A 27,966-nucleotide genomic window follows, 5' to 3' on the forward strand; every position below is an offset into this window, starting at 1 on the left:
TTTTGGAGTGTAGCCATGGAGATGTCAGTGTCTTCACCGATCAGCCATAACATTAAAAAACATTATAACCACTTAGGTTTTGGGTTCTCCTTGTGCAAGCTTGGCATGTCTGGCAACTCAGGGCTTGGCTTCACAGGGCCTCTGGGGGTGTGCTGTGGTATCCGGCACGGGAATCATTGGCATCAGATCCCTTGGGTGCTGTGGGTTGTGGGGTGAAGCCTATGTGAATTGGACTTGTTTTTCCAGTGCATTCCATGGGTGCTTGATTAGGATAAAGGCTGGGGAGTTTGGTGGTTGGGTTGGAAGACCTCGGCTGGCTCCTGTGAATGGCAGACTGTGGTGCACTGGCTGTTCTGGGGCCGCTCTATTGCGGCAAACATAAGCTTTTTTGGTGACTTGTGCCGCATTGGCTTTTCGGTCGAAACGGTCTGGACGGGTTGGCCATTGGTCATCGTCGCCATGGGTGAACCTTGGGTGACCATGACCCTGTCACCAGTTTAATGGCTGCTCCCGTGGAGGGGCGCCACAGCAGACCGGATGCCATTTTTGATGCAACCTTCCTATTTTATCTGAACTTGAGACCGGCACTGCATCCAATGGCTGGAGTTTAAGCCAGGAGTTGATACATTACCTAGGTATCAAACCCAGACCTTCCACAGGGTAGGCGAGAAACCTACCAGCTGTAATGGTCACCAAGGCCCCACAACTGGTATATAATCGATGATGAGTGATAATGTTATGGCTGTTCAGTGTATCAGGAACTCCAATCAGTTATCAGTTATAAAAAACCAGCACACAACAGCTTTCACAATTCAGCCTGCGTTTAGAAGGATGTACTGTTACTACTAGCTCAACAGTAAAAGACCTGGGCGTGATATTAGACAGCAACTTGTCTTTTGAAAATCATATTTCCAATATCACAAAAACAGCCTTTTTTCATCTTAGAAATATTGCCAAACTTAGGAGTATCCTATCCGTATCTGATGCAGAAAAGCTAGTTCATGCATTCATGACCTCAAGACTGGACTATTGTAATGCATTACTAGGTGGTTGTCCTGCATCCTCAATAAACAAGCTACAGTTAGTCCAAAATGCAGCCGCCAGGGTTCTCACTAGATCCAGAAAATATGATCATATAACACCTATATTATCATCCCTGCACTGGCTACCTGTTCAATTTAGAATTAATTACAAAATAGTACTACTTACATACAAGGCTTTAAATGGTTTAGCTCCCTCATACCTAACCAGTCTTTTGATACGCTATAATCCACCACGTCCCTTAAGATCACAAAACTCCGGACTTCTGGTAATTCCCAGAATTTTAAAATCTACAAAAGGGGGCAGGGCTTTTTCATATTTGGCTCCAAAGCTTTGGAATAGCCTTCCAGACACTGTTCGGGGAGCAGACACGGTTTCCCAATTCAAAAGTAGGCTCAAGACGCATCTCTTTAATCTGGCATACGCGTAACTCAACCCATAACCTCATACTCCATTACACTTATCCTGAATGGCAACTACGCTAATTCTCTCCATCTTTTCTGTACTTTTCTACCCATCCTGAGACATCTGGAGATTGTGCCAGCTTCAGTAGACAAAGGCCAACCCTGCGAGGTTTCTAAGGCATCTTGAGAAGGACCTGCTCCAGCTAGATTCTGCTTTATGATGGCTGGAGCTACACATCCTGCTCCTGTGCTTCCAGTGATCTGACCCCATCTGCCCTCTGCACCTACTGCTGAACTGAATCTACACAACTTCTGATATATTGAACTTTCACCTGCACAACACACTTGATGTTATTTCTATCTGTTATCACCCAGATGAGGATGGGTTCCCTGTTGAGTCTGGTTCCTCTCAAGGTTTCTTCCTATTGCCATCTCAGGGAGTTTTTCCTTGCCACTGTCGCCGTCACCCTTGGCTTGCTCATCAGAGACATTTCATTCATCATTCATTCATTTAATTATTATCTAGACACATTTTTCTCACACATACACACTTCCAAATATTTTCTTTTCTTTTCTTTTCTTTTCTTTCATTTTTTTCTTGTGAAGCTGCTTTGGGACAATGACCATTGTTAAAAGCGCTATATAAATAAAATTGAATTGAATTGAATTGAATTATCCAGTCACCCGATCAAGGCAGGAGCTCAATCCATAAAGTCATGCAGATCTAAGTCAAAAGATTTAAACGTTTACATCAAACTGAGGGTAAAATAATCTCTGTGACTTTTAACTTTTGGTTTGAGTATGTTCTAAAACATAAGCTAATCTAGTTTTCAGAGATAATAGTCTCTGAATAGTCTACACAGAATGGTGTGAACAACTTAAAAATATCCCAGAAGCAAAAGGTCTGGATGATGAAACACCTTTTTTTTTAATGAGCGATAACAAGAAGAGGAGAATGAACAGACTGGTCGGAGGTGACAGGAAGTCTATAAGCACCTCACCATGGTGAGTAGAAAGGCATCTCAACACACAACACATCGAACGTTGAGGAGGATGAGCTACAACAGCAGGAGACCACATCAGGTTCTACTCCTGTCAGCCATGAGTAGGAATCTGAGGCTATTATGGGCACAGAGTTGGAGATAAACTGGGCAAACCTTTTGCAATTAAATAAATGCATTGTTCCATATTGTGATTTACGTTTTTTTTTTGCAGCAGTGTACTAACACAGTTTTTTTTTTTCTTTTTAGCCCTTTACAGAGAGCCAGGCATGATAACAAGGAATCTTAAAGGTGGCGGTTCTGGGTCTGATTCCCATCTCTGCTCTATGTGCATGGAGTTTGCATGTTCTTCCTGTGCTTCATGGGTTTCCTTCGGGTACTTCAGTTTTCTCCCACAGTCCAAAGACATGCAGATAAAGCTAATAAGCATTTTCAAATTTCCCATAGTGTGTGAATGAGCATGTATGTGTGTGTGCCCTGTGATGGATTGCCACCCTGTCCAGGGTGTACCCCAAGTCTCCTTGGATAGGCTCCAGGCCCCCTGCGAGGCTGTATGCAGGATAAAGCGGTATAGAGGATGAGTGAGTGATCGAGCATCTTGTAGTTGGGAAACGCATATTTGGCTATGAGTGGAAACAAAGCACATATCTGGGAAGTGCTTCTAGATTTAATGCAGAATAAATTTTTTAGAGGGAGAAAAAAAAACGGTAAAGAGCTTTCTCTATACCAAAGAGACAGGTCCGGGCCCATGTTCTTGGCTAAAAAGGATAATATCTAATTTCATCAAGTGGGTTGTTTACTTTCTAGTGACTTCAGAACTTGAAGGGGTTTGGTAAAGGGCTTAAAGGGAGTACTATTAATTGACATTTGTGGTGTAGAGTATGACACTGTGTGTTAAGTAAAGCCTTGAGTTGTTTTCAGGCTCTTTTTTCAAATTATTATTAGATGTGAGGGAGTTAATAGATCTTTGTCCCCCCCTCTGGCTCTGCAGGACAGGACATTAATTTTGGCCGAGATTGCAGTTTGCAAATTTCATGTGTCTCTCCGTATCCTGATTATTCAGCTATTATGCTTTCACAGAAGGCTTAGCATAGAGTGCTTTCACCTCAATGGCCTGGGTTTAATTCCAGTTCAGGGAACCAACCCCAGGCACTAAGGGTTGCGCACAAGTGCACTCTTCTTAGTGCTGTTCTTAAGTCCGGATCAAACCGTGGCAACCCTAGATGGGAGCTGCCTAAAGAGGAACGACGACAACAACATGCTTACACAGAAAGCCTTGCTGTTTTTGGCACAACCGCTTTCATTAACTTTGCTTCATTTGTGAAATTCCAGTGAGCTGAAGCAAGTTAATTAACCTAAGTAAAGCCGCGTTGGTGCCTGGAGGTTTTAGAGCCTGGTGTTTAGTGGCCATAGTGCTGCTGCCGTATTACAATCGGACTTGTTTGAGGTGATGACTGCCAACCCTTCTTTCCCTGGAGACATGGTGAAACAGCTGTCTTGTTCTCTCTCTTTCAGAACAGATGGAATGTCACAGGCATTTTATCAGAAGTTAACCAGCTTCAGTGATGCGGTACGGTTTTTAACTGTAAGCTCGTCTTTCGTAGACGCCATTTAGGAATTCAGTAACGCATGCACCAGATCCAGTGCTGACCGGTAAATCTATTTCGGGATCCACTGATTTATTCTTGTATACATGCGACAGATAGCTCTTGCGCATAACCATGTTGCATGGATTTAACACACTGAACTCAATTCCATTCCATTAAAATTAAACAACGGCCGTTGTCGCAAAGCAGCTTCAAGAAAATGTAAACAAAAACTAAATTGACCAAGTTTTACCCTAAATGTAGCTGATCTGATGTATTATTATAATGTATTACCAAAATGAGACTTTCACCGTTATTAAACTGAACAAATCACAAGTTTCACAACTAAACACGACTCTCAGACTCGTCTGGTATTTTACGATACTGTCTTTGATGACGTAAATACAGTAACGTTTATTGAATTCATGTGGACTTGGGCGTTAATCCAAATCTCCAAATCTGTAGTGACAGTTAGTCTGTGACTAAGGCTGAGCTCACCATCAGCAAAGCCTGGAGGACGAGAAACTAAGAGAGATTTGCTGGCTCTGGATCCTATGATATCATCAAAAGACCAAATCACATTCCAGTAAGAATAAAAAAGAGAGCGAGAGAGAGCTCTCATTACAGCTCAGTGGAGTGTAACACCCCTTATCACTACACGCTCTAGGCTCCAATCCCAACATGTCCTAATGGCCAAATGTGCACTATTCCTTCCTCATCGAACAAACAGGATCTGAAAGGTGGGCGCCTAAAGCAGCATTTAATTAAGGGGAGTGTTTCAATAGAGCGAGTGGTCTCAGAGCTACATTGCTGAAGAAAGTCCCTTTTGGCTCTGCTTGAACAGCTGCACTGGTGTTAATCTGCTGCCCTCGTGGGCCTGCGTTTTGATGAATGGTGAAGCCGTGGAGCTGCACTGTAAAACAAAGCGTCAAAGAAAAAAACAAAAAAGTTTTGGTGCAAAAACAGATTCGATTTTAATGATCATTCCCTTTGCGCAAAATAATAATAATAAAAAGGCCATGATAATTTTTACTTTTTGTGTCTAAAATCTTTTCATGGAAAATGCTCCTAAAATCAAATCCAGTTCCTAAGTGATGACATGCAGACAAGCTCTAAGGGTAGTGCTAATTCACCACATGGGGTTGCCAACTAATTTAACCTCAGGAGCTGCAGGGCTAACGTAAAAACTTGTTAAAAAAAGAAAAGAAATAAACCACTAACAAGGTAGAAATTTCATATTTTTGTTATGAATGCAATGCATTTCTTTTTTGCTTTTATACTGCTTGGTTTAAAAAAAAAAAGTCCTACTTTTACATTATAATATTTCATTAAATTGCTTTTAGCTTTCATTATGACACATTTTGATGGTGGCTAATTCATGTGTAAAATCCATTCGGATTCATGCGGATCCATTCCCTAGTCATTCAGTACATTCAGGTCATCAGCTCACTTCATTTTATTGCCACATAACAATGCTGAGCCTATGCCTGACCAACTGAAGCAACTCCAGATCATAACACAGTACAGTAGCCACTATGCAAGATGATCATGCGCTTCCCTTCCTACCCTGACAGATCCATGGCTCTGGAATAGTGTCGATCTAAACTCATCAGACCACACGTTTTTTTCCATCGCTACAATTTTTAGTAGATTAAAGCCTTTTATTCTGATTAGCCTCACTTTACAAGTGCTTTTCTTAGGGCCACACAGTTTAATCCTGCGAAGTTCTCATGGCACTCTAACTTCCACTCTTAAACACAGCTGTGATTTCTACTCTAAATTTCTAAATGCTTGGAACTTCACCAAGTATTTAAGTGATCTCCATGTATAAATTATTTCCGCCCACATTGCTTCCGTGGAATAGACGGTTCAGCGTTATCCTTCCATATTTTAATTGTTCTTAACACAGCTGCAGTAATTTCAAATCTTCTTAGTTGCTTTCCTTGCTAAATGCAGCCCAATAATTAAACTCTTTTGAAATGTGATTTTGCCTGGGCATGGTATAAGTGTGTAGGCACTTTAATTCATTTCAAATTTATTTGTAGAAGCAAAAGAAAATTATGGAAATGTGTATGAATCAAAATGATCAGTTTGTCCCTGATAAGCAAGCTAAGATCGATGAAGGCAAGAAAAAACCCTCTGAAATGGAAAAAGGAAGAAACCTTTAGAGGAACCATATTCAACAGGGAACATATTCTTATTCAGGTCAAACGGCTAGCAGGAATTGTTTTGCAGTCATACTAAGTATTATGCTGCTGGAAGTTCAATATAACAAATAATATATTCAAATTAAAATGAAGTCCAGTTCATTATTGGAGGCTCAGGTACAAAAAAAGTAGGAAATTCCAGTCGTGAACTATTAAGCAACAATGACTTTAGCATGTTAAAGTCAGATTAACTATTTGCTACAGTTACATCAGATAGATAAACAAAGATTTGTCCATCATAACAGGAATGACCAGAATGACAATAAAGAAGAATGTGCGATACATGGGCACCTACCAGAAGCCTGAAACATGCTGTAAATATTCAGAAGGGTTTTTTAGTCAAACTAAAGCAATGTTAGATAAGCGTATCTAAGTACTTTGTAGATGAAAGCACAGGGCCAACATGAGAGAACATTTGTGCTCAGTCCTCCCACTCAATAAACTGACGATCAATAATATGAATAAGCAGCGTCAGATATTTTAAAACCAAGCTAATATAAAGTGCAAGTCTCTCCCTCCTCCAGCTCAGACAAACTGAACACTGCACTTAACATCAACTCACTGCAAGTTTAGTTAAGCATGACTGCTCTAGTGCACTTTAGAGAGCAAATTGCATGGCCATCCGCAGCGCTCCATTAATTTCATTATCAAGGAAGCACATTCCCTCTAAAAAAGGCAAAATCCTACAGTCCAGCTAAAAAGAATTAAATGAATCTGGCTCTAAACTATTTTTAGAAGTTGTAAAGGCTGCTCAGTTGTGACCCCTGGTGATAAAATGTTTAGCATGGCCACAATAAAGAAGAACCCAACATCCATTATTTATTACAAAATTATAAAATATGTAAACATTAATATAAAATGAAGTGAAAAAAAGATGTCATTATTACTTCTATTTTTTTCATATTTCTAAAAAAAAATTCTACTCCCTAAACAATCAAAAGTACATTCTTACACATTGTGGGTAATTCGTCATGAGCACTGATAAACCTCCTTTTTTATGCAGGGCATCTTTTGGAACAAAGTTATCACCTGATCTGGGCAGATCAGGCTCCTTTTGCACAACCTGACCCCTTGAATACTCTCTCATGATTAGTAGTTTTCAGACAGGACAGTTACTTGCTCTGAATGACGTTTCTAACAAATTTATCTCAAAGCATTCTTAGAATTAAAGCCTAAGAATAGTTGGTAAGTTGCACAAATAAAAACAAAAACTATGTAGAGTATATTGACACAAACATCAAAGGTTTACACTAGGAATGATGTCTTAGGACGAAACAGACTCGAGGGAAAGTCTTTTTTTTTTTTACCATTTTTCCGACACTGCAGCAATGTAAAGTCATTCTGCTTATTTGGCCTGTAAGTTTTGTGGTGCACCATCAGAACTACACTGGGAATACACATGACCACAAATTCTTTCCTCTGGAAACCTGGGTTCAGCTCTGAAAGGATGAGTTGTACAGATTTAGAGCTCAACATATGCATAACTTTATTTACAGAGGATGTAAATGTGTTGTGCATAAAGGTGTACTGAATGCTTTTGGTCCTCCATTTTAAGTCTATCATGGTTATATAAAATGAACAGACACCAAAATGTGCCATTTTCTATACATAAACTACTGTGTAGCTCTGCATTACAGTTAATAACAAAATTCTTGATTTATTCAATATCACTCAAGATGCACCTTATTTGTATATTGTTTTCTTTAAAAAAAAATAAAACTCTTACTAGTTTGTTTTATAGCCATCTGACACAGAGCTACACAATATTGTTCTTAGGACACGATGAAGTACGTGGCCCATGAGTAGGAGGGTTAAGAGACAAGCGGATGTCATTAGTGCTGGCCCAGGAACATCTTAAACCAGCGAAAAACCGCGTTCACCAGTAAGAATTTCCTCCCCTGAGATACAGCCATCTCATCTTTACAATAAGATTCTGTTAATACCTAAACCACGAATAACCTCAGTGGCCTTGCTGCCTAACGCTACTGATCCACTGGATCATCACCACGCTGTGTGCGGCCACATTGTGGTCAACAGTCCAGACTTTACAGGTCAGAGGTCAGAGCTTCTGGAGGAAGCGGAGCACAAGGTCCCTGAGTGCAGTGCGCAGTGGCTCGTTGTTGTCACACACGATGTGGGTTGCGTCGTCCTCCAGCTGGATGAGAGCGTCCTCGGCCTGCAGGTGCAAGATGTGACCGTCTGGCGTCTCCTCCACTTTCACCTCTGTGATTCCGCTCTGGTAACCAACAAGAAGCAGAAACGAGAGGAAGAAAAGGAGTGGAGGGAGCTCGTTAAAATACAAAACGTATAAATACAAATCAAGAAAAAGAAAAACCATCCTAGCTAATAAAAGTTAATTAAATATAAATCAAAGATTCATTTTAAATAATTTTTAAAGGTGCACGCAGGTTGAGTAGAGAGTACTTTGATAAAATAAGAGTTGTAAACACCTAAAACATACTGTATATCTAATATGTGATGTAAAAAATTTTTTTTACAACTATATATAATTAAAATACCCAATGTCTCTTGAACTTTTATTTTGATTTTACTTTAGTCAGTCAGTTCTAGTCGTAAAATGTAAACCTGCTCCCGAGTTTCTACCTGATGTACTTTTTTAATCTTATAATTTGGTTACATGGTCAGCACTGTCGTCTTGCACCTTCAGGGTTGGTGTTCGAATCTCGCTCTGCACTTTGTGTATGTGTAAAGGATATTCGTTCAAATACATGCATAGTGGGTTGATTGGTGGTCTTAAATTGCCCATAGGGTATGATTGCGTGTGTATCCATTAGCAATGGGAAGTTTGAATCATTTTAGTAACTCGGTCCTTTGAATCTCATGCATCAAAATAAATCTTTTTTTTGAGTCATTTAGTTAATTTTGTTCTTTTGATCAGAAATAAAATAAAATGTTAAATTTTCAATAAACAGACACCGAACATGTCTACATACACAAATTTTGGCTATAGTTCCAGTAATGAAAATATTGCAATGCAGCTAAGGACATATTATAACAAACAGAATGAGCAGCTCACCTCTTATATCATCTGGTCCGAGTCGTTCGTTCTTTTGAATCTATTGCACTGCATAGCGTCTATGGGAGTTGCGTGACAAAAGAGTAAACGATTCGGACCAAAGACTCAAAGGTAATCACTACAATGGGATTTTCTGGATTTTTTTCCCTTATTTTGCCTCTCATAGTTGAGGTATACCTATGATGAAAATTACAGGCCTCTCTCATCTTTATAAGTGGGAGAACTTGCACAACTGGTGGCTGACTAAATACTTTTTTGCCCCACTGTAACCTATGGGGGTTTTGTGATGCATGCGCGCCAAGTAGAAAATAAACGATTAACTCTCCGAGACTACTCGTTCTTCTGAGTAACGGTAAAGACTGGTGTAAAAAGAACGTTCATGAACGACCCATTACTATTATCCTTGTGCCCTGTAATGGGTGTGCACCCCATCAAGGCTGTACACCGTCTTGTGCTCTTATTTTCCTGGCATAGGGAAATGAGGACTAAGCGGTATAGATAAAGGACGAATGGAATTTGGTTAAGTCATGATATGCAAATATGTTGACCTCAGGCATGTGATTTGATTTAGTAGTTTTCACAGTGCAGGCATTAGTAATTAAAAAGAAAAGAAATATTTTTGACTACACTTATTACTTAAACAATAAAAGAGAGAGAACAATTCTAGGAGGATGGAAATATAATGTAATGTAATTAAATTTAAACACCTCTTTTGCCAGGTTACTAACTCCAATTTATTTGATTTCTTTATTTTTAAAATAAATCAACACAAAAGCTTATAAAAAAAAAAACTGATTTGATTTTTGTGATTTGACCCGACCCATGTCCTCCTTTCTTGCTCCAACACTTATGTGTCTTTCCTCACATTGCTAGCACATGTGTAGTACGCATCATCTATCCCCTGTGTCACTCCCTGTATCTTACTTGTAAGCGGGGGCTGGTGTGCTGGCCCTGATAGGTACATAATATGAACATATTTCTTAACATTAATTGATTCGAATGTTATACCCCACCTGCTACATAATTATATCCAGACCCACCACTTAGTTATACCCCACCCTCCATAAGGTTTACAGTATACCTCAGCTGCCACAAGGTTATATCCCCACCCGCCACAAGGTTATACCCCAGCTGCCACAAGGTATACCCCACCTGGCACAATGCGATACCCAAACCTGCCACAATGTTAAACCCTCTCCCTTCGGATAAATTTGGTGGCTAGTTTATGCCTAACATTATAATAACTAAACTGTACCAATTTAAAGTTTTACTTCATAACTCCATAAAAGTTCACCACATTAAGGCTCTCAAAGTTAAACCCAGAGTTCAACTCTACAAACTCTAGTCTAACTTTATTGATTTATGATATGCAATCTTCAGCAGCATCATTCTAGTTCACCTGCTCCCTTTCCCTCTCTTACACACACACACACACAACCACACACACACACACACAACATACACATAGCTAATCCTGCCAGCTTTCTACAGGCAGTTAGCATATCGATCATGCACTAATGAAACTCGAAGGCTAGTACGCTGCAGTATTTTCTGCAGTGATGTTAAAGCCCGGCCCGTATGACCTGACTAAAGAGGGCTAGCTGCGCTTTTAATTAGCTGGTGATTGAAGACGTGCTGTATGTTTTAGTGCTTACGATGCACCTTTAGGAGGTCTCAGGAGGGGATTGGAGCACTTTCTTTCCCACAATGCTTGGCTGTGTAGCCTATGAGGTCAGCTATATATATATATATATATATACACACACACAACAGATAACCTACTGTATACAACTTAAATCCAGCTCAGATCCCACTTCATCCCAGATAAAAACAAGTTCACAAACTTTCTTTCTGCACTTAATTCTGCACATACAGCAGTAAAAGATCAGCTCATATGCTTGGGCTCCTGCTCCTTTAAAAAAATGGTGATTTTTTTTTTCCCAGCCAGTGAAGTAGTTGAAATGCTCATTTGTATAATTGCTTTGCTGCAACTCTAATCCTAAATGCTTCATCTAACCCATCAAATCACTTAGAGTTTTTGAATTGTGTGTAGAAAACATGCTTTAATGTAGAATTTCTGAAAGCGGTCTTCAGTGTCTTTTTATCAGGAATAAAGCTGAGAAAGTCTCACAAAAGGTTTTGTGAGGTTTTTTTGTACCATGATAAGCTGTGTTTTCTTGTCTTATTAACCTCAAGAGAGAAAAAGGAGATTCTGAAGAGGGAGTGTCTACTACAGTATAATGCGAGTGTTAACAGGACACTTCACAACATTAAACAGTAACAAGCAACATCTGGAAAAGTCTCGGAAGCAGCTAGAATTTCCAGCCGTCCCTATGGCTGCCAAGGAAAAATAATAAGCAGGGTTCTCTCAGTCCACACAGATGATGTTAGCGCTAATCTCTTTCCACTTTAAATTGTGTGTGCTTCACCTCTCTGCTTCAATTTAGAGTTCTATCAGGGGTCTAATTCTCAAATCTCACTGGCTTCCTCCAGCCTAAATGGTCACAGTCTCTCTCTCTCTCTCTTACACACACACACACACACACACACACACACACAGTAGAAAACAGATCGCAGCTTTATCAGTCTCGTCTTACGTCACTACTTTCCAATCCGGATCATTAAGAGCTGGTAATGGAACAGAAATGAAGCACCTCTCCCGCACACCGTGTTCGCCAACACTCTCCATATTGCACACACGAGACCATTATACTATTAGAAGTGAATGGCTTCATCCATCACCCTCCATCTCGCCCCTCTTAATGGGGATTTAACAGTAAAGCAGAAGGGATTACACTGCACTAATTCCCCGTCTCAAAGGAAGTGCACGGTCCAGAGACCATCAAGCATGATAAAATGCTACTGCAATAAGATGATGATTCATTAATGTAGCACTTTCGTTCGATTCCCGCGTCAAATTTAACAATGATGCACTCTAAGAATAATAATTCCTGAATAAAATCCAAAATTTCACGGAGAGCTTGCTCTAAAACTAGAAATCAACTGTCATGATTATAACTTCACTTAATTGCATGGCTGTCAAGAAAAAAAAAAAAACATTGGACATTGCTGAGGCTAACATCTGGAAAACCAAATATGAAAATATTGAATTTTAACCAAAATGAATAATTACTGCTACTGCTTTAAAATCTCCATTTCAAAAGGGAAAATCCTTTACTCAGCAACATGGAAATTATTGTATTTAAACTATTTTCTAAGCTTATCTTGGCTGCTTATAAAAGATATTGGGTAAGGAGTATGTTTAGCAAATGCCACACTCGTGCTGCATCCTTGTAAGTGGTTATTTTCAGTTTATGCCATGTTTGTCTTTTCTAAGATAAATTATATGTGCTTTCCTTCTCAAGCAGCAAGCAAGCAATAGGGTTAGGGCTAGGGGTACGTTCTAGGTTTAACAGATTTATATTTAGGCTATATGTCATGTGAGCAGTCGAACCGCGCTGATTTGACATCAATTGTAGAAAAAAAGAAAGAAAATGTAGGAGTTGACAGGTAGGAATTTCAAGATGAGGGGGGTGTTCTCTGTTTTTTCCTGGTTGAAGCCGGGGAATTACATGTTGTAATCGCTAGCATAATATTCAGTATAACAGCCAGTCTGAAGAAACATAACTAAAATATGTGCTAGAATACGTATATGTTATGATATCGTACGATGTAAGTGCCGTTTTGAAAAAAAAATGAAATTCTACAGTATCATAACCATCATCCTCAAGTATTCTAAAGTGTCAGAATCAATATATTTTTTCCTGATTTTGTTACTATTTTAAACAGTTACAAAAGCTCAAGGATTAGTCCAATTCTTATACCATTCGTTTTCTCACTTAAAAAACCAAGTGCAGTTACTTAAAAAATACAAACTGACTTCAAATACAAGAGTTTACCATTTAACTTAAAATTATATGGAACAAAGAAGCTGGGCAGCATGTATCTCATTCACACCAACTAAGCAAATAAATAATCCCTATCACATGGGATCAAAACTTCTCTTGACAGTGTGTGTGTGGCTAATTAGTAACTAATTAGTTTTGAGACTGGTATAAGCATGTGTCATGAGTGGGTTTGGGATTCACGCACAGAGTGTTGGGAAAAAGGCAGATCGGTGGTTTTTAACATGCATAATTTTTTATAAAAATGGCTTTCTGTTGGGCCACTCGGAAGCTTCACAGAATCTTTTTTATCTGAGGCTGATCGGCTGATTACCGATTACGTTAATCAAAATAAAAAACAGGCAATTCTGCTTACTGCCCGGTAGATAATAAAAAAAAAAAAAAAAAGCAGTGGTGCCATACGTGAGTTGCCACACAAAAGAATCGTGATTTATAGATAAGTGTGCTTTTTATTAGAACTAAAAAAAGACTTTTAATTGCAATTTTCTTTTAGATTTTAGACCTTTTAGAACCTAGACACCGATCAGTGCTTTCAGCACAATCAACCTTTTTCACCTTCCAGTTATTTCCCTGCTTTCCCCCCCCCGTGTGCGATGAGCTGTGATGTGCTGGATGTTCTGATACCTTTCTGTCATGGAAAGCTTTCCTCTGGGATCAGACCCGACAGAATGGCCTTGGGTGCAGTGTTAAATGATTCTGTCACCAGTTCACTGATACATAATTGATAATCAACGTTTTCCGATACACCTGGTGATGGTGTTAATGTTTTTGACTAATGGGAGTATGCACAGACCACTACATATTAATTATCCCAGTGTGTTCTTACATCATAAAACAGGATATGATACAATTATAGTCTGTGCTATATAGTCTAGCTTTGCAGCAGATATTTCTGGCCTTGTTCATGATATTATGATGATATTTATATTTGGCCAATACTCAGCTCGCTCTCTCTCCCACCTTGTGTAGTGAGGCGAGGAAAGTCTCCAGGGGCACAGCTCCGCTCAGCAAAGGCTTCGGGCATGACAGCTCAGGAACCTCCTCCATCAGCCTCTTTCTCTTCTTAGTGGGAGCCACAGGAACAGGCTTGGGCACTAGCTAGACACACACACACAAAAAAAAAAATGTTGCTATTCATCTCAGTAGGACCTTGAGTAATAGGTCATTTTTTTTGTTCTAGTTCCTGTCTAGGAAGATGATCACAGGTATTTAAAATCGTTTGAGAGAGAGAAAGTGTATAAATTTCACAGCGAGCCAGGTGATCACATGTTCAAAACAAACTAGATGCCAGAACTTTTGTTAGACCAGACCAGAATAACTTTTACGAAAGTAGTACAAACTAAATGAATTAAAAAAAGAAAGAACTAGACCGCAAAAAGAACGCGATGTGGAACTAAATATCAGATCAGAGTGTGGTGTTCGCTGTCCATCCATCTGTCTCTCTAACACACACGGACATGATTTCCAGTTTTTAGACATTCCGCCCTAAGGCACTTAGACTGAAACATGATAAAGCAGTGAACACAAGCTCTCATTATCCCTTACTTTTTTTCAGCAGGTAACACAAAAATGACCTTTCTCACATTTTTTAATTATCTTTATTCCTTTTTAATTGGGCAAAGAAAACATTTTTTTTTTTAAGTTTAGTATTAATCAGTGTTGTGTACGAACCTGGAGGAGATGCTTGTTGTCCTTGGATTGCAGAACTGCTGACACGTTTGCCACAGAGATGCCAGGTTTAATCTCGGAGGGTATGAGACTTTTGGCAAGCTGGAAGCAGAAAGACAGAGGATTTAGACACTGCATATGTTCCAGCATGTTTCTGTGCATCTTTCGCTTTCCGCACTGAAATCGAGATCGTGTTTATCATAACTTATGTCGCCTGAGTATGTTGAAGGAGATAAACTCTCGTGTAAAATATTTGTGATGATGACTAAAAACAAACTGAAATTATAAGTTAGGAGGAATCCATGCTTTCCAAATTAGTTCTAAAGAATAATCTGTATAATTAATAACACTGAGACTCTTTCCCATGGTTATGTTATACCAGTGTAACAAAATGTGGGGCGCTGATGATTTTTATGTAGTTTGTTTAAAATACCCACACACATATACACTAACGCATACACACACACTGACCTCGGGCATAAGGTGGACACGTTCGTATGTGCGGTGGAAGGGCAGGTTGAGAACGGAGCACCGGCTGTAGGGCAGAGGAGGAGGCTGCAACTCCAACATCAGATCAGACCGGTGAGACTGAGACGCAGGAGGCTGAGTGTACTGCTCTGGACACACCACGTGAAGTGGCTAACATACATCCCCACACCCACACACAGCCAGACATAAAAAAATTAAAAAAAGAAGAAAATACACACACTGTTACAGAACCACAGTTCTAATCTTTAAGTGGTGTAACTGCTGAACAGTGATGTGCACCCTAAAGTGACTACAAGCTCTCATAATCACACACACACGAGCATACTACTGTACAGTGTGTACCTGAACCTCCTTCAGAAGTTTGGAAACTTGGTGGAAGTTGAGGCGTGTGTCGATGGGGCAGTACACACACTTCATGGCCAGGGGCTGGTATGGAGCCAAAGCGTCCAGGTAGGAGAAATCAGGCTCTGTAGGGAACGGCACGACACGCTCAGATTAAACGATCAACAGTCTTAAATATTTTCCATACAAGTCTGGCTCTTTTTTATATTTTGTTTAGTTTTTTCTTCTGGTGGTTAGGGTGTGTTTCAGTTGAGATTTCCAGAAAGAGTTAATACTGGGATTAGCAGAGATAGAACATCACAGCAGTGAAAGAATATAAATATCAGGGATGGTTTATGTGTTCTCTATTAAAAAGAAATGTTTGCATGATCATTACAGAAAAATAAAACCCAACATCCTACTCCATTTGTTGTTAACTCTTGCAAGCTCTTTCACCAAAACGAATTCCTTTTATGTGCAAACATACTTGGCAATAAAGCTCTTTCTTGTTTTGAAATAGACTTTGCTCCCCATGTAATCACTACATGTTGTCATTTGAATAAAAAAAAAAGCATTATTTTATATGGTCCCCTTAGGGTATCATATTTAAAATAGACTTGTAGGTCAATTGTACAAAGCAAATATAAATATGCATGGTTTTATTATAATGGATTTGAAGTTGTCTTACAAGTTTTTTATGATGTTATGATATTAACAGTGGTTAGTACTATTACTTTATGTTATTTTAACCAACATGTGTACATAGTTTTGATGGTCAGATAGGGGGACTATTAATTAAAATGGTGTGATTTAAAGGCTTTCCATTATTAATTTAGTGGCTATCTGATAGGGGTTGTTAAAGCAGTATGCCCACATTCCATATGCAGGAATCTTACATCTTAAATATGAATAGTTAATATACAATGATAAGCTAAGATTTATTATTTACAGCCACTGTATTAAATATGCAATATCTAGTTATTGTTCTATATGTAGTTGCAAAACCTAAAGATAATCTACCAGTAGGTAAAAACACATCCATCCATCCATGCATCCATCCAGGAACCTCTGTAGTCAAGCTAGGAGGCCCTGACCCTGGATATGCAAGGCAACACTATGTATATTAATTAAATAAAGAAAATAAACTGGACATTTTTATTCAACTCATTATTCTTGTGTCTATAGTGCCTTGTTTTTGCTTGCTACATGTAAATGCAAGTCAATACATTGATTCAGATTGTAAAAACGGATACAAATCTATGTGTTGCGCACTGTATGTGTGCATGTATTAGTGTGTGCGCACACCTGTGAAGATAATGGTGTTGAGACTGGATTTGCCCCACAGCTCCATAAAGTGCACTACATCCCCGAACCGCAGTGATGGATGTCCCGTGAACACCACACATGGCTGTTTGAAGTCGCTGCTGAACTCGCCGTGGATGCTCGGGTAATGCTTCAGCTTGTTGGTCTGAATCAGCTGCATTTGTTAAAAAAAAAAGGAAGAAAATAAATGAATGAAATAATAATAATAAAAGAATTCATGAATGTGGCATAAATCATAATAATGTTAAAGTAATGATTATAAAAAATCTGTCAGAAAAACTGACAAATATCTATCTTTTTCCAGTATCTGAGTTCTCTCTTCACTTCCAGAAACATTCTTCATATCTATCTATCTATCTATCTATCTATCTATCTATCTATCTATCTATCTATATATATATATACATACACATGCAGATTTACAGATTTTAGTATGGAGGTTTACCTCAGCATGTGGGAAAGGAGGTTCAGGAAGGTAAGCCTTGGACTGCTTAGTTTGACACAGCCTTAAGAAAACAGAGATAAAGAAACAGAAAACAGATCAATTATAATTTAAAGAAAGTAAGAGACTGTCCTTAAGGCAGTTTAATCATTTAATCATATTCCTGCTTTAAAAAGGCACTTAAAAGCAGATGGAGGTCAAAGTAAATCTAACTGCATTTCCCAAAGCCTTGTTTCTTAAGCAAGCAGTTTATAAATAGTGAAATGACTTCATTGTCTGAGTGTGGAAGGAATGCTATTGCTAATGTATTCTACGTGTACTGTATGTAGACTGATGGAAAAGTGTAATCTATAAAATAAAATGATATATTTTCAGCCTAGGTGACCTCTTTATACTTCAGGAACATCAAAAAAGTATCAAACTCATATGTTTAAATAGAATTTCCCCAAAAGATACTGCGATGCTGCATAACCTGCTTTAGATGAGGTAAAAAAAAAAAACACTTTAGATGATAACAAAAACACATCACACTCGATGCACTGGAGATCAATAAATGGTGTCCCTCCACATGCTATGTTCTGCTGTTCATTCAAGACCTTGTCCTGTTCTAAAGTCTAGTACTGTAAATGAAGACACTGAAATTTTTAAAGTTCAGGTCTCATAAGGTCTCTGGTGAAGTATAACAAGCTGTTAAGTCCACAGGTGACATACAAAGTAACACCAACCAACCTGTGGTTGGGACTATATACTTTATATGAATCACCTGTTTTTGTTTGAGAACTCAGAAAGAAAAAAAAAATTCACAGCAAATAATTATAAAACACTGTATGCAAGATATACATGGGGTGTTCAATGAAACTGGAACTTTTGATTGGGTTACAGATGTGTCTCTTCTGCAAGCTGGCAACCCTCAATTTTCAAAAATCAGCTCCTGAATGTTCACGGAAACGACTGCAGCGAATGCTAAGCTACCTCAGCCAGGACCGTCATTCACGTATATACAATTTTCTTTAAAAAGTTTGCGGCATTTAAATGTTTTATTGCAGCTTAGAGTCTCATCACCTTATATATTATACTTGAAGTCTTACCCCTTTGTTTACTAGAAACTTCACCACAAGTCTTGTTTGACTTGAACGCCCCTTGTATTTAGGTGCACTTAAGTTCTATCATTTGGTAACACTAAAAACACAAATGTATTAACACAAAATATTTCTTCGTCGATTAATAAAATTTAAGGATTCATTGTTTTCTATATTAAATATAACAAGGATTTGATGACAAGATCATCTCTGGATCTAACGATCTTAATAAGCCAATAATGGGACTGCATACCACTCTGAAAATATCTGGGAGAACTCCAGTGAGCTGTTGGCCACAGGTGAGATAAAATAAAAGGGTGTGCTTCCTAGATTAGCAGAATCCATGAACTGGTAGAGGCACTCCAGCAGGTCGTAAATCACACCAGAGGAGTAACACGGCACCAAAACGTTCCCTCCAGCTCGGATTGTCATGGCTGAGGAACAGAGAGAGAATGAAAAAAAAAATTAAAATGCACATGAGAATGAGATTAATTAAAAGCAGAAGCAGAACAGGGTACATGATTCATTTACAAGGAACGTGGCTTGGAAATTTTCACACTGATAGAAACATTATACATGATCCCTGTGTGGGAAATGCTCCCCACACAGCACTGTGCATTATGCGTACAATATCGACACAGCTAACCTTAATTATTTGGATCTATTAAAATGCTATATGGGATTTCCCCAAGTGCACAAGAGCACTCTCTATGTGGTAAAGTACACGACTGCGTGAGGAGTGGTTCTTTCAGTTGAACTGACCGAGGTTGCTGCAGAATTCTCCCAGCATGCCGTCAGGGTTGGCCGTTGGGATCTGGGTCAGGCCGGTTAAGATCAAAACGTCACTGTTCTTTAGAGAGCTCTGGTCCATCGGCTGCATAGAAAACACAATATGACTACAGAGTCTGAACAAACCCTGAAGTGTCTCTGCCAGGATTTAAATGCTTCATCAGCAGAAAATAATGCTAATAAAACAGTTCAACCTTGTAGTGTAAGGTTTCATGCGTTTCACTAAGCGAGTGAGCGAGCTGAGTAAAGTGCTGACCTGGGGGTGTGTGGTGAGCAAGGACGAGCCGGAGACATAGGACACTTTCTCGTAGTGAGACTGGATGATCCAGTTCGAGCTGCCCAGGGAATAGCCTGAGCTCAGCGGGGTGACCTGGACTGCACCGAACAACTCCTGAAGTCAGGAATGAAGGAGAAATGAAAAATATATATATAATTTATCTTTATTCATTACAATGAACAATTTAGTTTATATTTTATTCTAATGAAATATTAGTAACAGACTTTTTTACTTAACACATTATATAAGGAAATGCAGAAATGTTATGAGATGCAGCCTAACGGAAAGTGGTGTTCCTGTTACCGCCCTGAAGCTGATTATTCTCAATAACAAAATATTGTGTATCCTTTGTGTTTTGATGCTTTTCATAATCCCTATAATAAAAAAAAAAATCTGCGAGACTTAAATATCATGACGTTTCCTATGTATTGTAAAAACTATAGTGATGTGATTGCTTCACCAACACTTTTACTCTAAGTTAAAAGTGTGTGTAAGCAGGTTGTCAGATGTAGAGACATACCACTTTCTGCGAGTAGCCCACAAGCTGCACTTTACTGAGAGCAGAGTTTACTTCCTGCATGCTGTAACACTTCTTCCATGACCACACTTCCACTGCATCTTTCAAAGGCCCAGGCAGCAACCTAAACACATAGCACATCATAAAGCATGCATATTCACAGAATAAATAATCATGAATTATAATATTGTCATGCATGTAAAGGTGTAGAAATGTTGAAATTACATTAACTTATTTATTAGTCTACTCAGATTATTTTTACAGGGTAAAAACTATACTTCAAAACCTCACTATTTTCTCACCTTTGTATTTCCTTGTTCTTCCAGCAGGTGGCAGTCTGAGCCTTTGGAACCCTTTCCATGAAATTAACCAGCTCCTCCATCAGCAGTCTAACAACAAGAAAGATCACAAATGTACTGTATTAAAGCAGTGGTCCTGGAAATCCACCTGCCTTCACATTTCAGTGCTTTATCAGCTCCCAGCACGCCTGATTTAACTAATTAACAGGCTTTGCTTAATTGAAGTGGGCATGGTAGAGCAGGGAAAACTATAAAAAAAAATATGCATGACAGTCATCTTCCAGGAATAAATTTGAGAAGCAATGTATTAAAGCACAATTTAAAATAATTAAACAGGACAATAGAATTTAGTCCAGAGAATTGGACAACTTGGAATTATTGTGTCTTTGCTGTGTTTATGAGCAGCCTAAAGTTTTGCAAAAGGGAAAAAAACTGCAAAGCAATTGCAGTATGGTTTTTCAGTATGACAGACATTATGAAACTTCAGCATGAGCTCGATGGAAAGTGTAATTACATTAACATGTAACATTAATAAGACATTCTTCAAATTCAAACTGAAGCTCTTGACTTCTAAATCTGAATTAGTTTCTTCATTGTGCTGCCAACATTTCATTTAATTTTTAAAAACAAAATAATTTTTCACACTATATCAGATGTGTCTTTTTTGTCATATTATCCATTTCTTCCTCATATTTGTTCTTTTTTTCTCTCATGTTGATGATAAATTCACTCGATACACCCTGACTGTGGAACAGAGGGAACCTTAACTGTGTACACGGAGTGTACCAGAAAGCAGGAAATCCTGCTTCATCGCATTTCAGTCCAGGAAACATCTGGAAGGCCCGAGTCCACTGAGACACCAGCGTTTCCAGGTTATGTGGAGGGACAGAAATCACAATTAAATTCATTTGCTCACTGAAAATGGGAAATACATGGGACATAGGTTACCTGCCGATCTGGAAAGTGGGCTCAGTGGCGTAGACGGTGCCTGAGAAGCCAGTGTGCTCGGTGATGTAAGGCAAAGCCATCATGCAGTGGTAGTTAGAGATCAGGATGACGTCAATAGTCGACAGGTCTAGCAGATCTCGCTGGGGGAAAAAAAAAGACCCAACCACTCAGATTCAATATGAAATAATGATCTTTGAGTCCCAGGTTTCTCATTTAGAAATACACTTTTAATATTATTTGTCATGCTATATACAGGATACTGTATATTGTTAGAAATATATTTTTCTATTACGAAGCCACAATTTTCAAAATGCAGCTAGGAACATTTTTTTTTTTCAAAATGTTCTCTAATGATTAGTTAGTGATTTACACAAAATATGATTATTGTTGTTGACTTTTGATGACTGGAGTATAATGTAATTATAGCTGATATATATATTTAACCTCTTAAGAAAAATTATGTAAGTATTTCTCACAGACTGTGCTACAAATATCACACTCCATGCACCCTACTATAAAAAGACGTGTAGAAACACCCTCAAGTAATATGATCACTGACCACTTTATTAGATTATTTATTCAATCAGCAAATCATCAAATCAAATCATCCAGTAGCGTCACCCCATGCTTCAACTGCACACATTTGGTGTATGTGCAGGTGTCCTACCAAAGTAGATGGATGCTGTCATGCTAAAAAAAAATAATCCTCAAGATTACGAGAAACGTACACACACTTTTCTCCCGTCCCATGCTGAAATCAAACTGAAACCACGTACTAGTACACTTTAAAAAGCAGAACAATAAAATATACACTACTGTTAAAAAATTTGGGAGTACTCGCAAATTCACATTTACATTCTACAACAATACTGGGGTTTTCAAAACCATGAAATAACACATATGGAATTAGGTAATTCTGTAACAACAACAATGACAACAGTCTGCTATTTTAAGACACCAAGGTCAGCCTTTTTGGAATAGTTATTGCAAGAACAGTATTGTCAAGAGCATCTGCAAAACCCATTAAGCTCTTATGAAGACCAAAACTTACTTCTGCTACAAAGAAAAAAAGTTCATTTAGAGTTACCAGCCTCAAAAATCACCAATTAACAATCAGCAGCTCGGATTAGAGCCGTTATGAAAGCTTTACAGATCATGATTAGCAGATACATCTCAGCATTAACTGTTCAAAAAAGATTATTGCACATTTTGGACACCTTCAGCATTGCTTTGCAATGTAGAAGGAACTAAAAATCAGGAACAACCATAGAGTTAGAAAGTGATAAACATTTAAGTGGTATTGCATGTAAGAACTGGTCAGAAACTTTTTTAGCGAGCAAGTCACTGAGATCGTAGTACAGGTATTGGCTTTAAACATGATCTTCGAAAATTATTATTGATCGAGTACAACTCAGCTTTACTGCACATGCTTACAATAAATGACAATGCAAAAAAATACTTACTTGACAAACTCTGTCTAAACAGTACATTATATGCAGACTTACGTTCAGGGACAGTATTATGTGCTCAGTGTTGTTTGATGTCATTCTTATACATAAAGGTGAACTTACAAACATCATTTCCAAATCCGTGTAAGGAATTTAGATGTTGAATACACAGTGCCTAAATATAGAGTACTATTATTACTTTTATTATGATTTAAAACATACCTCAGGAAGACAAAACTCTGGCTCCGAGTCCACGAATACACGACCGGCGCACTCTTTCAGCTCCTTTAACACATAGCAGTCAGAGCATGTTGAGAGATATCCACTGACTTTATTTAACAATATTTTTAACATGTCATACACATTACAGCAATAATTTACTAAATATCCCAAAATCCTCACTTTCTCAAGGTTCACTGTTCCATCATTGGAGACCCATCCTGGGAGTTTGGACAGTCTTGGACTGGAAAAATGACAATTCAAAAACTTTAATTCACAGGTTTTTTTGGACACATTTAGCAGTTTAAAGTGTATGCACATACAAGACCACTACTTTGTTCTATATAGCGTTAATTTTGTCAGCTATTTTAGTCTTAGTCCCAGGATAAATATCCCTGATAGTTCTTATTACATTTGGTCAATTTTATCTGTCAATTCTATTAATTTTATATAAGTATTTATATTTTTTTATAAGTTTTAGTCGACTAAAAGTCTGGACATTTTGGTCTAGTTTTAGTTACAGGAACCCATAAGTATTTTAGTCTAATTTAAGTCAAAGGAGCCTTTAAGTATTTCCGTCTAGTTTTAGTTAAAGAAGAAGTAACATTTTAGCAATAAGATTATTATTAATTAACCCTACAGTCAATTTAGTCTAGCCAAAACCATTTTTTAAGGTTTTTCACAAAATAATTATCTTAACAGTTTAAAACTTTTTATCTGATGTTTTCAGATAATTACTGTATATTTATTTTTAACCATCACAATGACTGCTGCATGTCCATATTTATTTAACTACAAAACAATAGGAACAATATGGACAGAGTTTTGAAACTTTTATTTTATTTTTTCATGAATTTACACACTTGGACTGCTGTAGCTCCTAAAGGTCACAATTATTTTTTAACCTATTAGATTAATGTGTTTGGCAACAGTTTACTTTAAAAATTTAATAAAATACATTACAACATGACTATGTTATCGTGTGGTAACTAATTACCTTCCACCATCTACATGCTTTATTCTCATCACCTTTTGGCGACATAGTATTAGTTAAAATTTAAACCTACGTTCAGCCCTGTTAATTACACTATCTGTCAGTTGCCACAGTCACAGTAAGTAAGTTAGTTTAACCAGTCGCAGAAGGATATGTGCTGCAAAATAACTGGTTAAATAAACAAACCAAATCATAATCTGTTGGCAATAAACTGTAATGATGAACCTTTTTATAAAAGCAATATCTCACTAGACGTCATGCTGGTTATATGACTGCATCATAGCTGTGCTGATAACCAGCGCAATATTACACAAGAGGGAGTGCTGATATGCTGGTCATTAGCATGGCTGTGATGCGGCCCATAGTATGATAAGGTACCATAGTACCACAGGATGTTAACAAACCCTGTACCTTATCTATTTAGCAGGCAGATACCTGTAGATAAGGTACAGGGTTTGTAAACATCCTGAGGTAATATGGTTATGGATTAGTACAGCTCTATCATGAATATTGTAACCTTGCGACTATAAAATCTTCAGTGCAAGAAACTACAGGAACCGTAGTTTGAAAAGCCACTACCATTATTCTCCATTTCGGCGACATCCTAAACTGTTTCAGACAAGAAAAACAAACATAAATAAGATCCAGTGTAGAAAGGAGTGGTGGTTTAACTGACCTGTGCACCAGAGGCAGTGGAAGGAAATACAGAGCTGACGTGGTGTCCAGCCCGCAGTCCAGCATGATGGTGGTGCATTTAAACTTGAGAACATTGCAAGGCAATGTCGGGTGACCAGACAAACAATACTAGGATGAAAAAAAAGAAGGAGTAATATTAGTAAATAAAATGTATACATTTAGAGAGAGTTCACTTTAAAGTTCTTACTCATGAAATCTCACTCAAGTTTTGCTTGCTATCATCATCTTTGACTTGACATTATCTTTGATCAATCTACATCTACAAACTGGATTTCTACAAACTTCTACAAACTTCTGTAAAGCTGCTTCATGACAAGTTAAGGAAATAAATAAGAGCCTTCCAATGGATAACTCCTGCTGTGATTAATATGGATCAAGTTATTTAAACCTAACTGATGCAGTAAGTGGCTTCTCACTTCTTAAACAGACATGTCAAAAGACATATACTGTGGTCGTGGCAAAGATGTTATTCTATTTCCCAAAAAAAAAAAAAAAATTATTGGCCCGTATCAAACAAAGAAAACAACTAAGGAGATTGCTAAAACTACTTAAATTGGGTTAAGGGCTACCCCATTATTAAAACCTGTAAGAAAATTAAGAAAACCTGTAACCTGTAATATACACTATATGGACTAAAGTATTTGGCCAAAGGGATAATTATTGAATTCAGGTATTTTAGTTATGACCCCTATCATCAGTAAAGGGCAATCCTAATGCTTTAGCATACCAAGATATCTTGGACAATGCTATAATTCCAACTTTGTGGGAACAGTTGCGGGAAGACCATTTTCTATTCCAACATGACTGTGCCTCAGCACGCAAAGCAAAGACTATATACTGTAGACATGGTTTGATGAGTTGAGGTGTGGAAGAACTTGACTGGCCCGAACACAGAGCCCTGACCTCAACCCTGCCAGGCACCTTTAGGATGAAATGGAACGGAGATTGTGACCCAGGCCTTTTCATCCAACATCCTCATAAATGCTTTACAGAATGAATGGGCATGAATTCCTACAGTAACACTTAAATATTTTGGACAGCTTTCCAAGACGCTGCAAAAGGGGGACCAACTCCATATTGAAGTTTATGTATTTGGATACCGTGTCTTTGCATGTTTGGCCAAATACTTTTGTTCTAACACTGTGTTTGCCACTCTTTCTGTTTCATACATGACAGTATGGAGAAGGTGAGAACTACATGATCCTAATAAAGTGTGTTTTGCCATTAAGAGATTTATAAACTAGTAATAAAATTGAATATTCAACTCAATTGTAACGGAAGTCAGTGGAGTGATGATAAAAACAGTCAATAATATGGCTTTTGTATCTATAACACACACCCAGGGCTTAATTATTTAAAATGTGCAGAATAACATATAAATGCTATCCCATGTACAGTACAACAACCTGGATATTGGGGCTGCATCCTAAATTGCTCATGATTTCCCGAATCTAGTGGACACACATTTGAGATTCAGCCATAACAACGTTAGCTTTGTTAGCTTCACGTTTTAGCATGACCTGTTGTATTTTAACCCAACACATAAGAAATATTTTTTAATAAACAAAATCATACTCGATTTATAAACTCACCAATTTCATATCTGACACTGTGTCGTGGAAATTTAATCGTGAATAAATTTCTATTTACTGTAACAAAATTGAACCGAAACTGCTAATGCTGTAGCCAGGGTGACTTCTTCTTCTCAGGTTTGTATTAGCTCCGATTTTTTTAAAATCCGCCATCTACTGGCAAGTCGGAGTAATGCTGTTTCTTTAAAAAAGAAAACTCTCCACCCACTTTGAGCTGGATAAAGAGAATTACTAGAAAGCCTAATGGGATTTGGGGGGAGGAAGGTTTGGGTCAGAGCGGTTCAGACGGGATGTTTTTCTTCCATTCAAAAAAGATAAGCACAAGTTCCTGACGTCCCCCCCTGTTTCTTTCTTTTTGTGTGTGTGTACTTTATTTATAGGAATGAAAATGAAAGTCGGTAGAGTGATTAAAAGAAAGGGAAATATTTTCTATTTCAAAAACAAATAACAAATAATGAAGTATTGTCATGCATTATAAAAAAAAGCATGGTATCTGATGTATAATTTGACATCCTTGAGCTATACATGTACATGGAATGTGAGATGAGGTGAGGTGAGCATGGGCTGGAGCAGGGAGAGGATCAAGCCACTCGCACCTGTTTGCCGGATTCCGGATTTTCCAGGTTAAAACGTAAAATGGCGACAAACCGGAAATGAAACAGGTGGACATTCTTAACTGTTACATTGTGGTTCTTTTTTTTTGTTGCAAGTGTGATACGAGTGGACTTTTATCTTCTTTGTCCTGGCTGGATAAAAGGCAGAGCGCGCGCTGTGGTTCCAATTCACTCCGAGCTGCGGCTGTTTTGATCAGCTTTTACTCTCCTGTGCAGGAATGAGAAACTCGCCATGAACAAGCCAGGCGACTTTCTCCACCTCACGGTAACTTAACATTAAACATGCTAAACACATTGTCAGGACATACACACACACACACACACACAGAGGGCTGAAGTGTTTGGATTTTAGGATTTGAATATAAAGAAGTTAGAGCGCTTCAATTTTAACCCTTACAGTGTGTGTGTGTGTGTGTGTGAGAGAGAGAGAGAGAGAGAGAGAGAGAGAGAGAAAGTTATTCTTAAAAACCTGAGTTAACCCTTTGCTAATTCATTTAACCCGTATGATATAGAAGTAACACTTGTGTAATTGCTGTGTAATTTACCTCAACACTGTGAGTTTCATAGAAACATTGTTAAATATGTCTGACCTTTAATGGGTTAAATAACTCTCAGTAACACAGTGTTGAATCTAACCCGTACCCTGTCGAATTAACCTGCCTCCTGTTTAACCAATCTGTACAGTCTTAAACTGACCTGTGTTTCTTTTAACCAGTCTGTACAGTATTATAATGACCTGTGTCCTGCTTAACCAATCCGTATGGTCTTAAACTGACCTGTGTCCGGGTTACGTAATCTGTAACCTGTCAAATTTACCCCTTTCCTTTTGAAACAATCCGTACAGTCTCAAACTGACCTGCGTCCCGTTTAACTAATCCGTAAAATGTCGAATTTACCTGTTTCCGCTTAAACCAATCCGTACTGTTCTAAACTGACCCGCGTCCCGTTTAACCAATCCGTACTGTCCTAAACTGACCCGCGTCCCGTTTAACCAATCCGTACTGTCCTAAACTGACCCGTGTCCCGTTTAACCAATCCGTACTGTCCTAAACTGACCCGTGTCCCGTTTA

The 27,966-nt window shown here is 38.2% G+C and overlaps 2 protein-coding genes across 5 annotated transcripts in view; one reads left to right on the forward strand and one right to left on the reverse strand.

The window, feature by feature from the left end:
* Window positions 1–7,700: 7,700 nt before the first annotated feature.
* On the reverse strand, window positions 7,701–26,422 carry ints9 (integrator complex subunit 9). 2 transcript variants are annotated; one of them, XM_053489513.1, is made up of 17 exons: window positions 26,283–26,422; window positions 24,671–24,798; window positions 23,184–23,244; window positions 23,004–23,066; window positions 21,334–21,473; window positions 20,389–20,475; window positions 20,090–20,210; window positions 19,549–19,683; window positions 19,266–19,377; window positions 18,757–18,937; window positions 17,428–17,488; window positions 16,965–17,136; window positions 15,681–15,805; window positions 15,321–15,488; window positions 14,853–14,951; window positions 14,142–14,279; window positions 7,701–8,475 (listed from the first exon to the last, which is right to left on the reverse strand). In XM_053489513.1, the coding sequence occupies exons 1-17, from the start codon at window positions 26,289–26,291 to the stop codon at window positions 8,299–8,301; spliced, it is 1,977 nt and encodes a 658-aa protein (XP_053345488.1). In that variant the 5' UTR covers window positions 26,292–26,422; the 3' UTR covers window positions 7,701–8,298. The 2 variants fall into 2 exon arrangements, with proteins under 2 accessions (XP_053345488.1, XP_053345489.1); XM_053489514.1 differs by lacking the exons at window positions 21,334–21,473; window positions 23,004–23,066; window positions 23,184–23,244; window positions 24,671–24,798; window positions 26,283–26,422 and adding an exon at window positions 21,154–21,322.
* A 226-nt stretch (window positions 26,423–26,648) lies between these two features.
* kif13bb (kinesin family member 13Bb) overlaps window positions 26,649–27,966 on the forward strand; it is a 38,388-nt gene continuing 37,070 nt past the window's right edge. Inside the window, exons 1-2 of one of the 3 annotated variants that reach the window (XM_053488988.1) lie at window positions 26,649–26,944; window positions 27,040–27,161. The gene's annotated coding sequence lies outside the window, so the exon portion shown is untranslated. Of the gene's footprint in view, window positions 27,162–27,966 lie in introns of all 3 variants that reach the window. The other 2 variants (XM_053488989.1, XM_053488990.1) reach the window with 2 other exon arrangements.

The sequence above is a fragment of the Clarias gariepinus genome, chromosome 27 (assembly GCF_024256425.1).
Source record: "Clarias gariepinus isolate MV-2021 ecotype Netherlands chromosome 27, CGAR_prim_01v2, whole genome shotgun sequence".
Classification (NCBI taxonomy): Eukaryota; Metazoa; Chordata; class Actinopteri; order Siluriformes; family Clariidae; genus Clarias; species Clarias gariepinus.

What these genes read in the sequence shown, in the direction of transcription:
- ints9 (XM_053489513.1), bottom strand. An exon ending in AGAATTCTGCAGCAACCTCG is followed by an intron (nt 18,938 to 19,265) that starts GTCAGTTCAACT and finishes TCTGTTCCTCAG; the next exon opens with CCATGACAATCCGAGCTGGA. An exon ending in GTGTCCACCTTATGCCCGAG is followed by an intron (nt 14,952 to 15,320) that starts GTCAGTGTGTGT and finishes TTCTGCTTCCAG; the next exon opens with CTTGCCAAAAGTCTCATACC.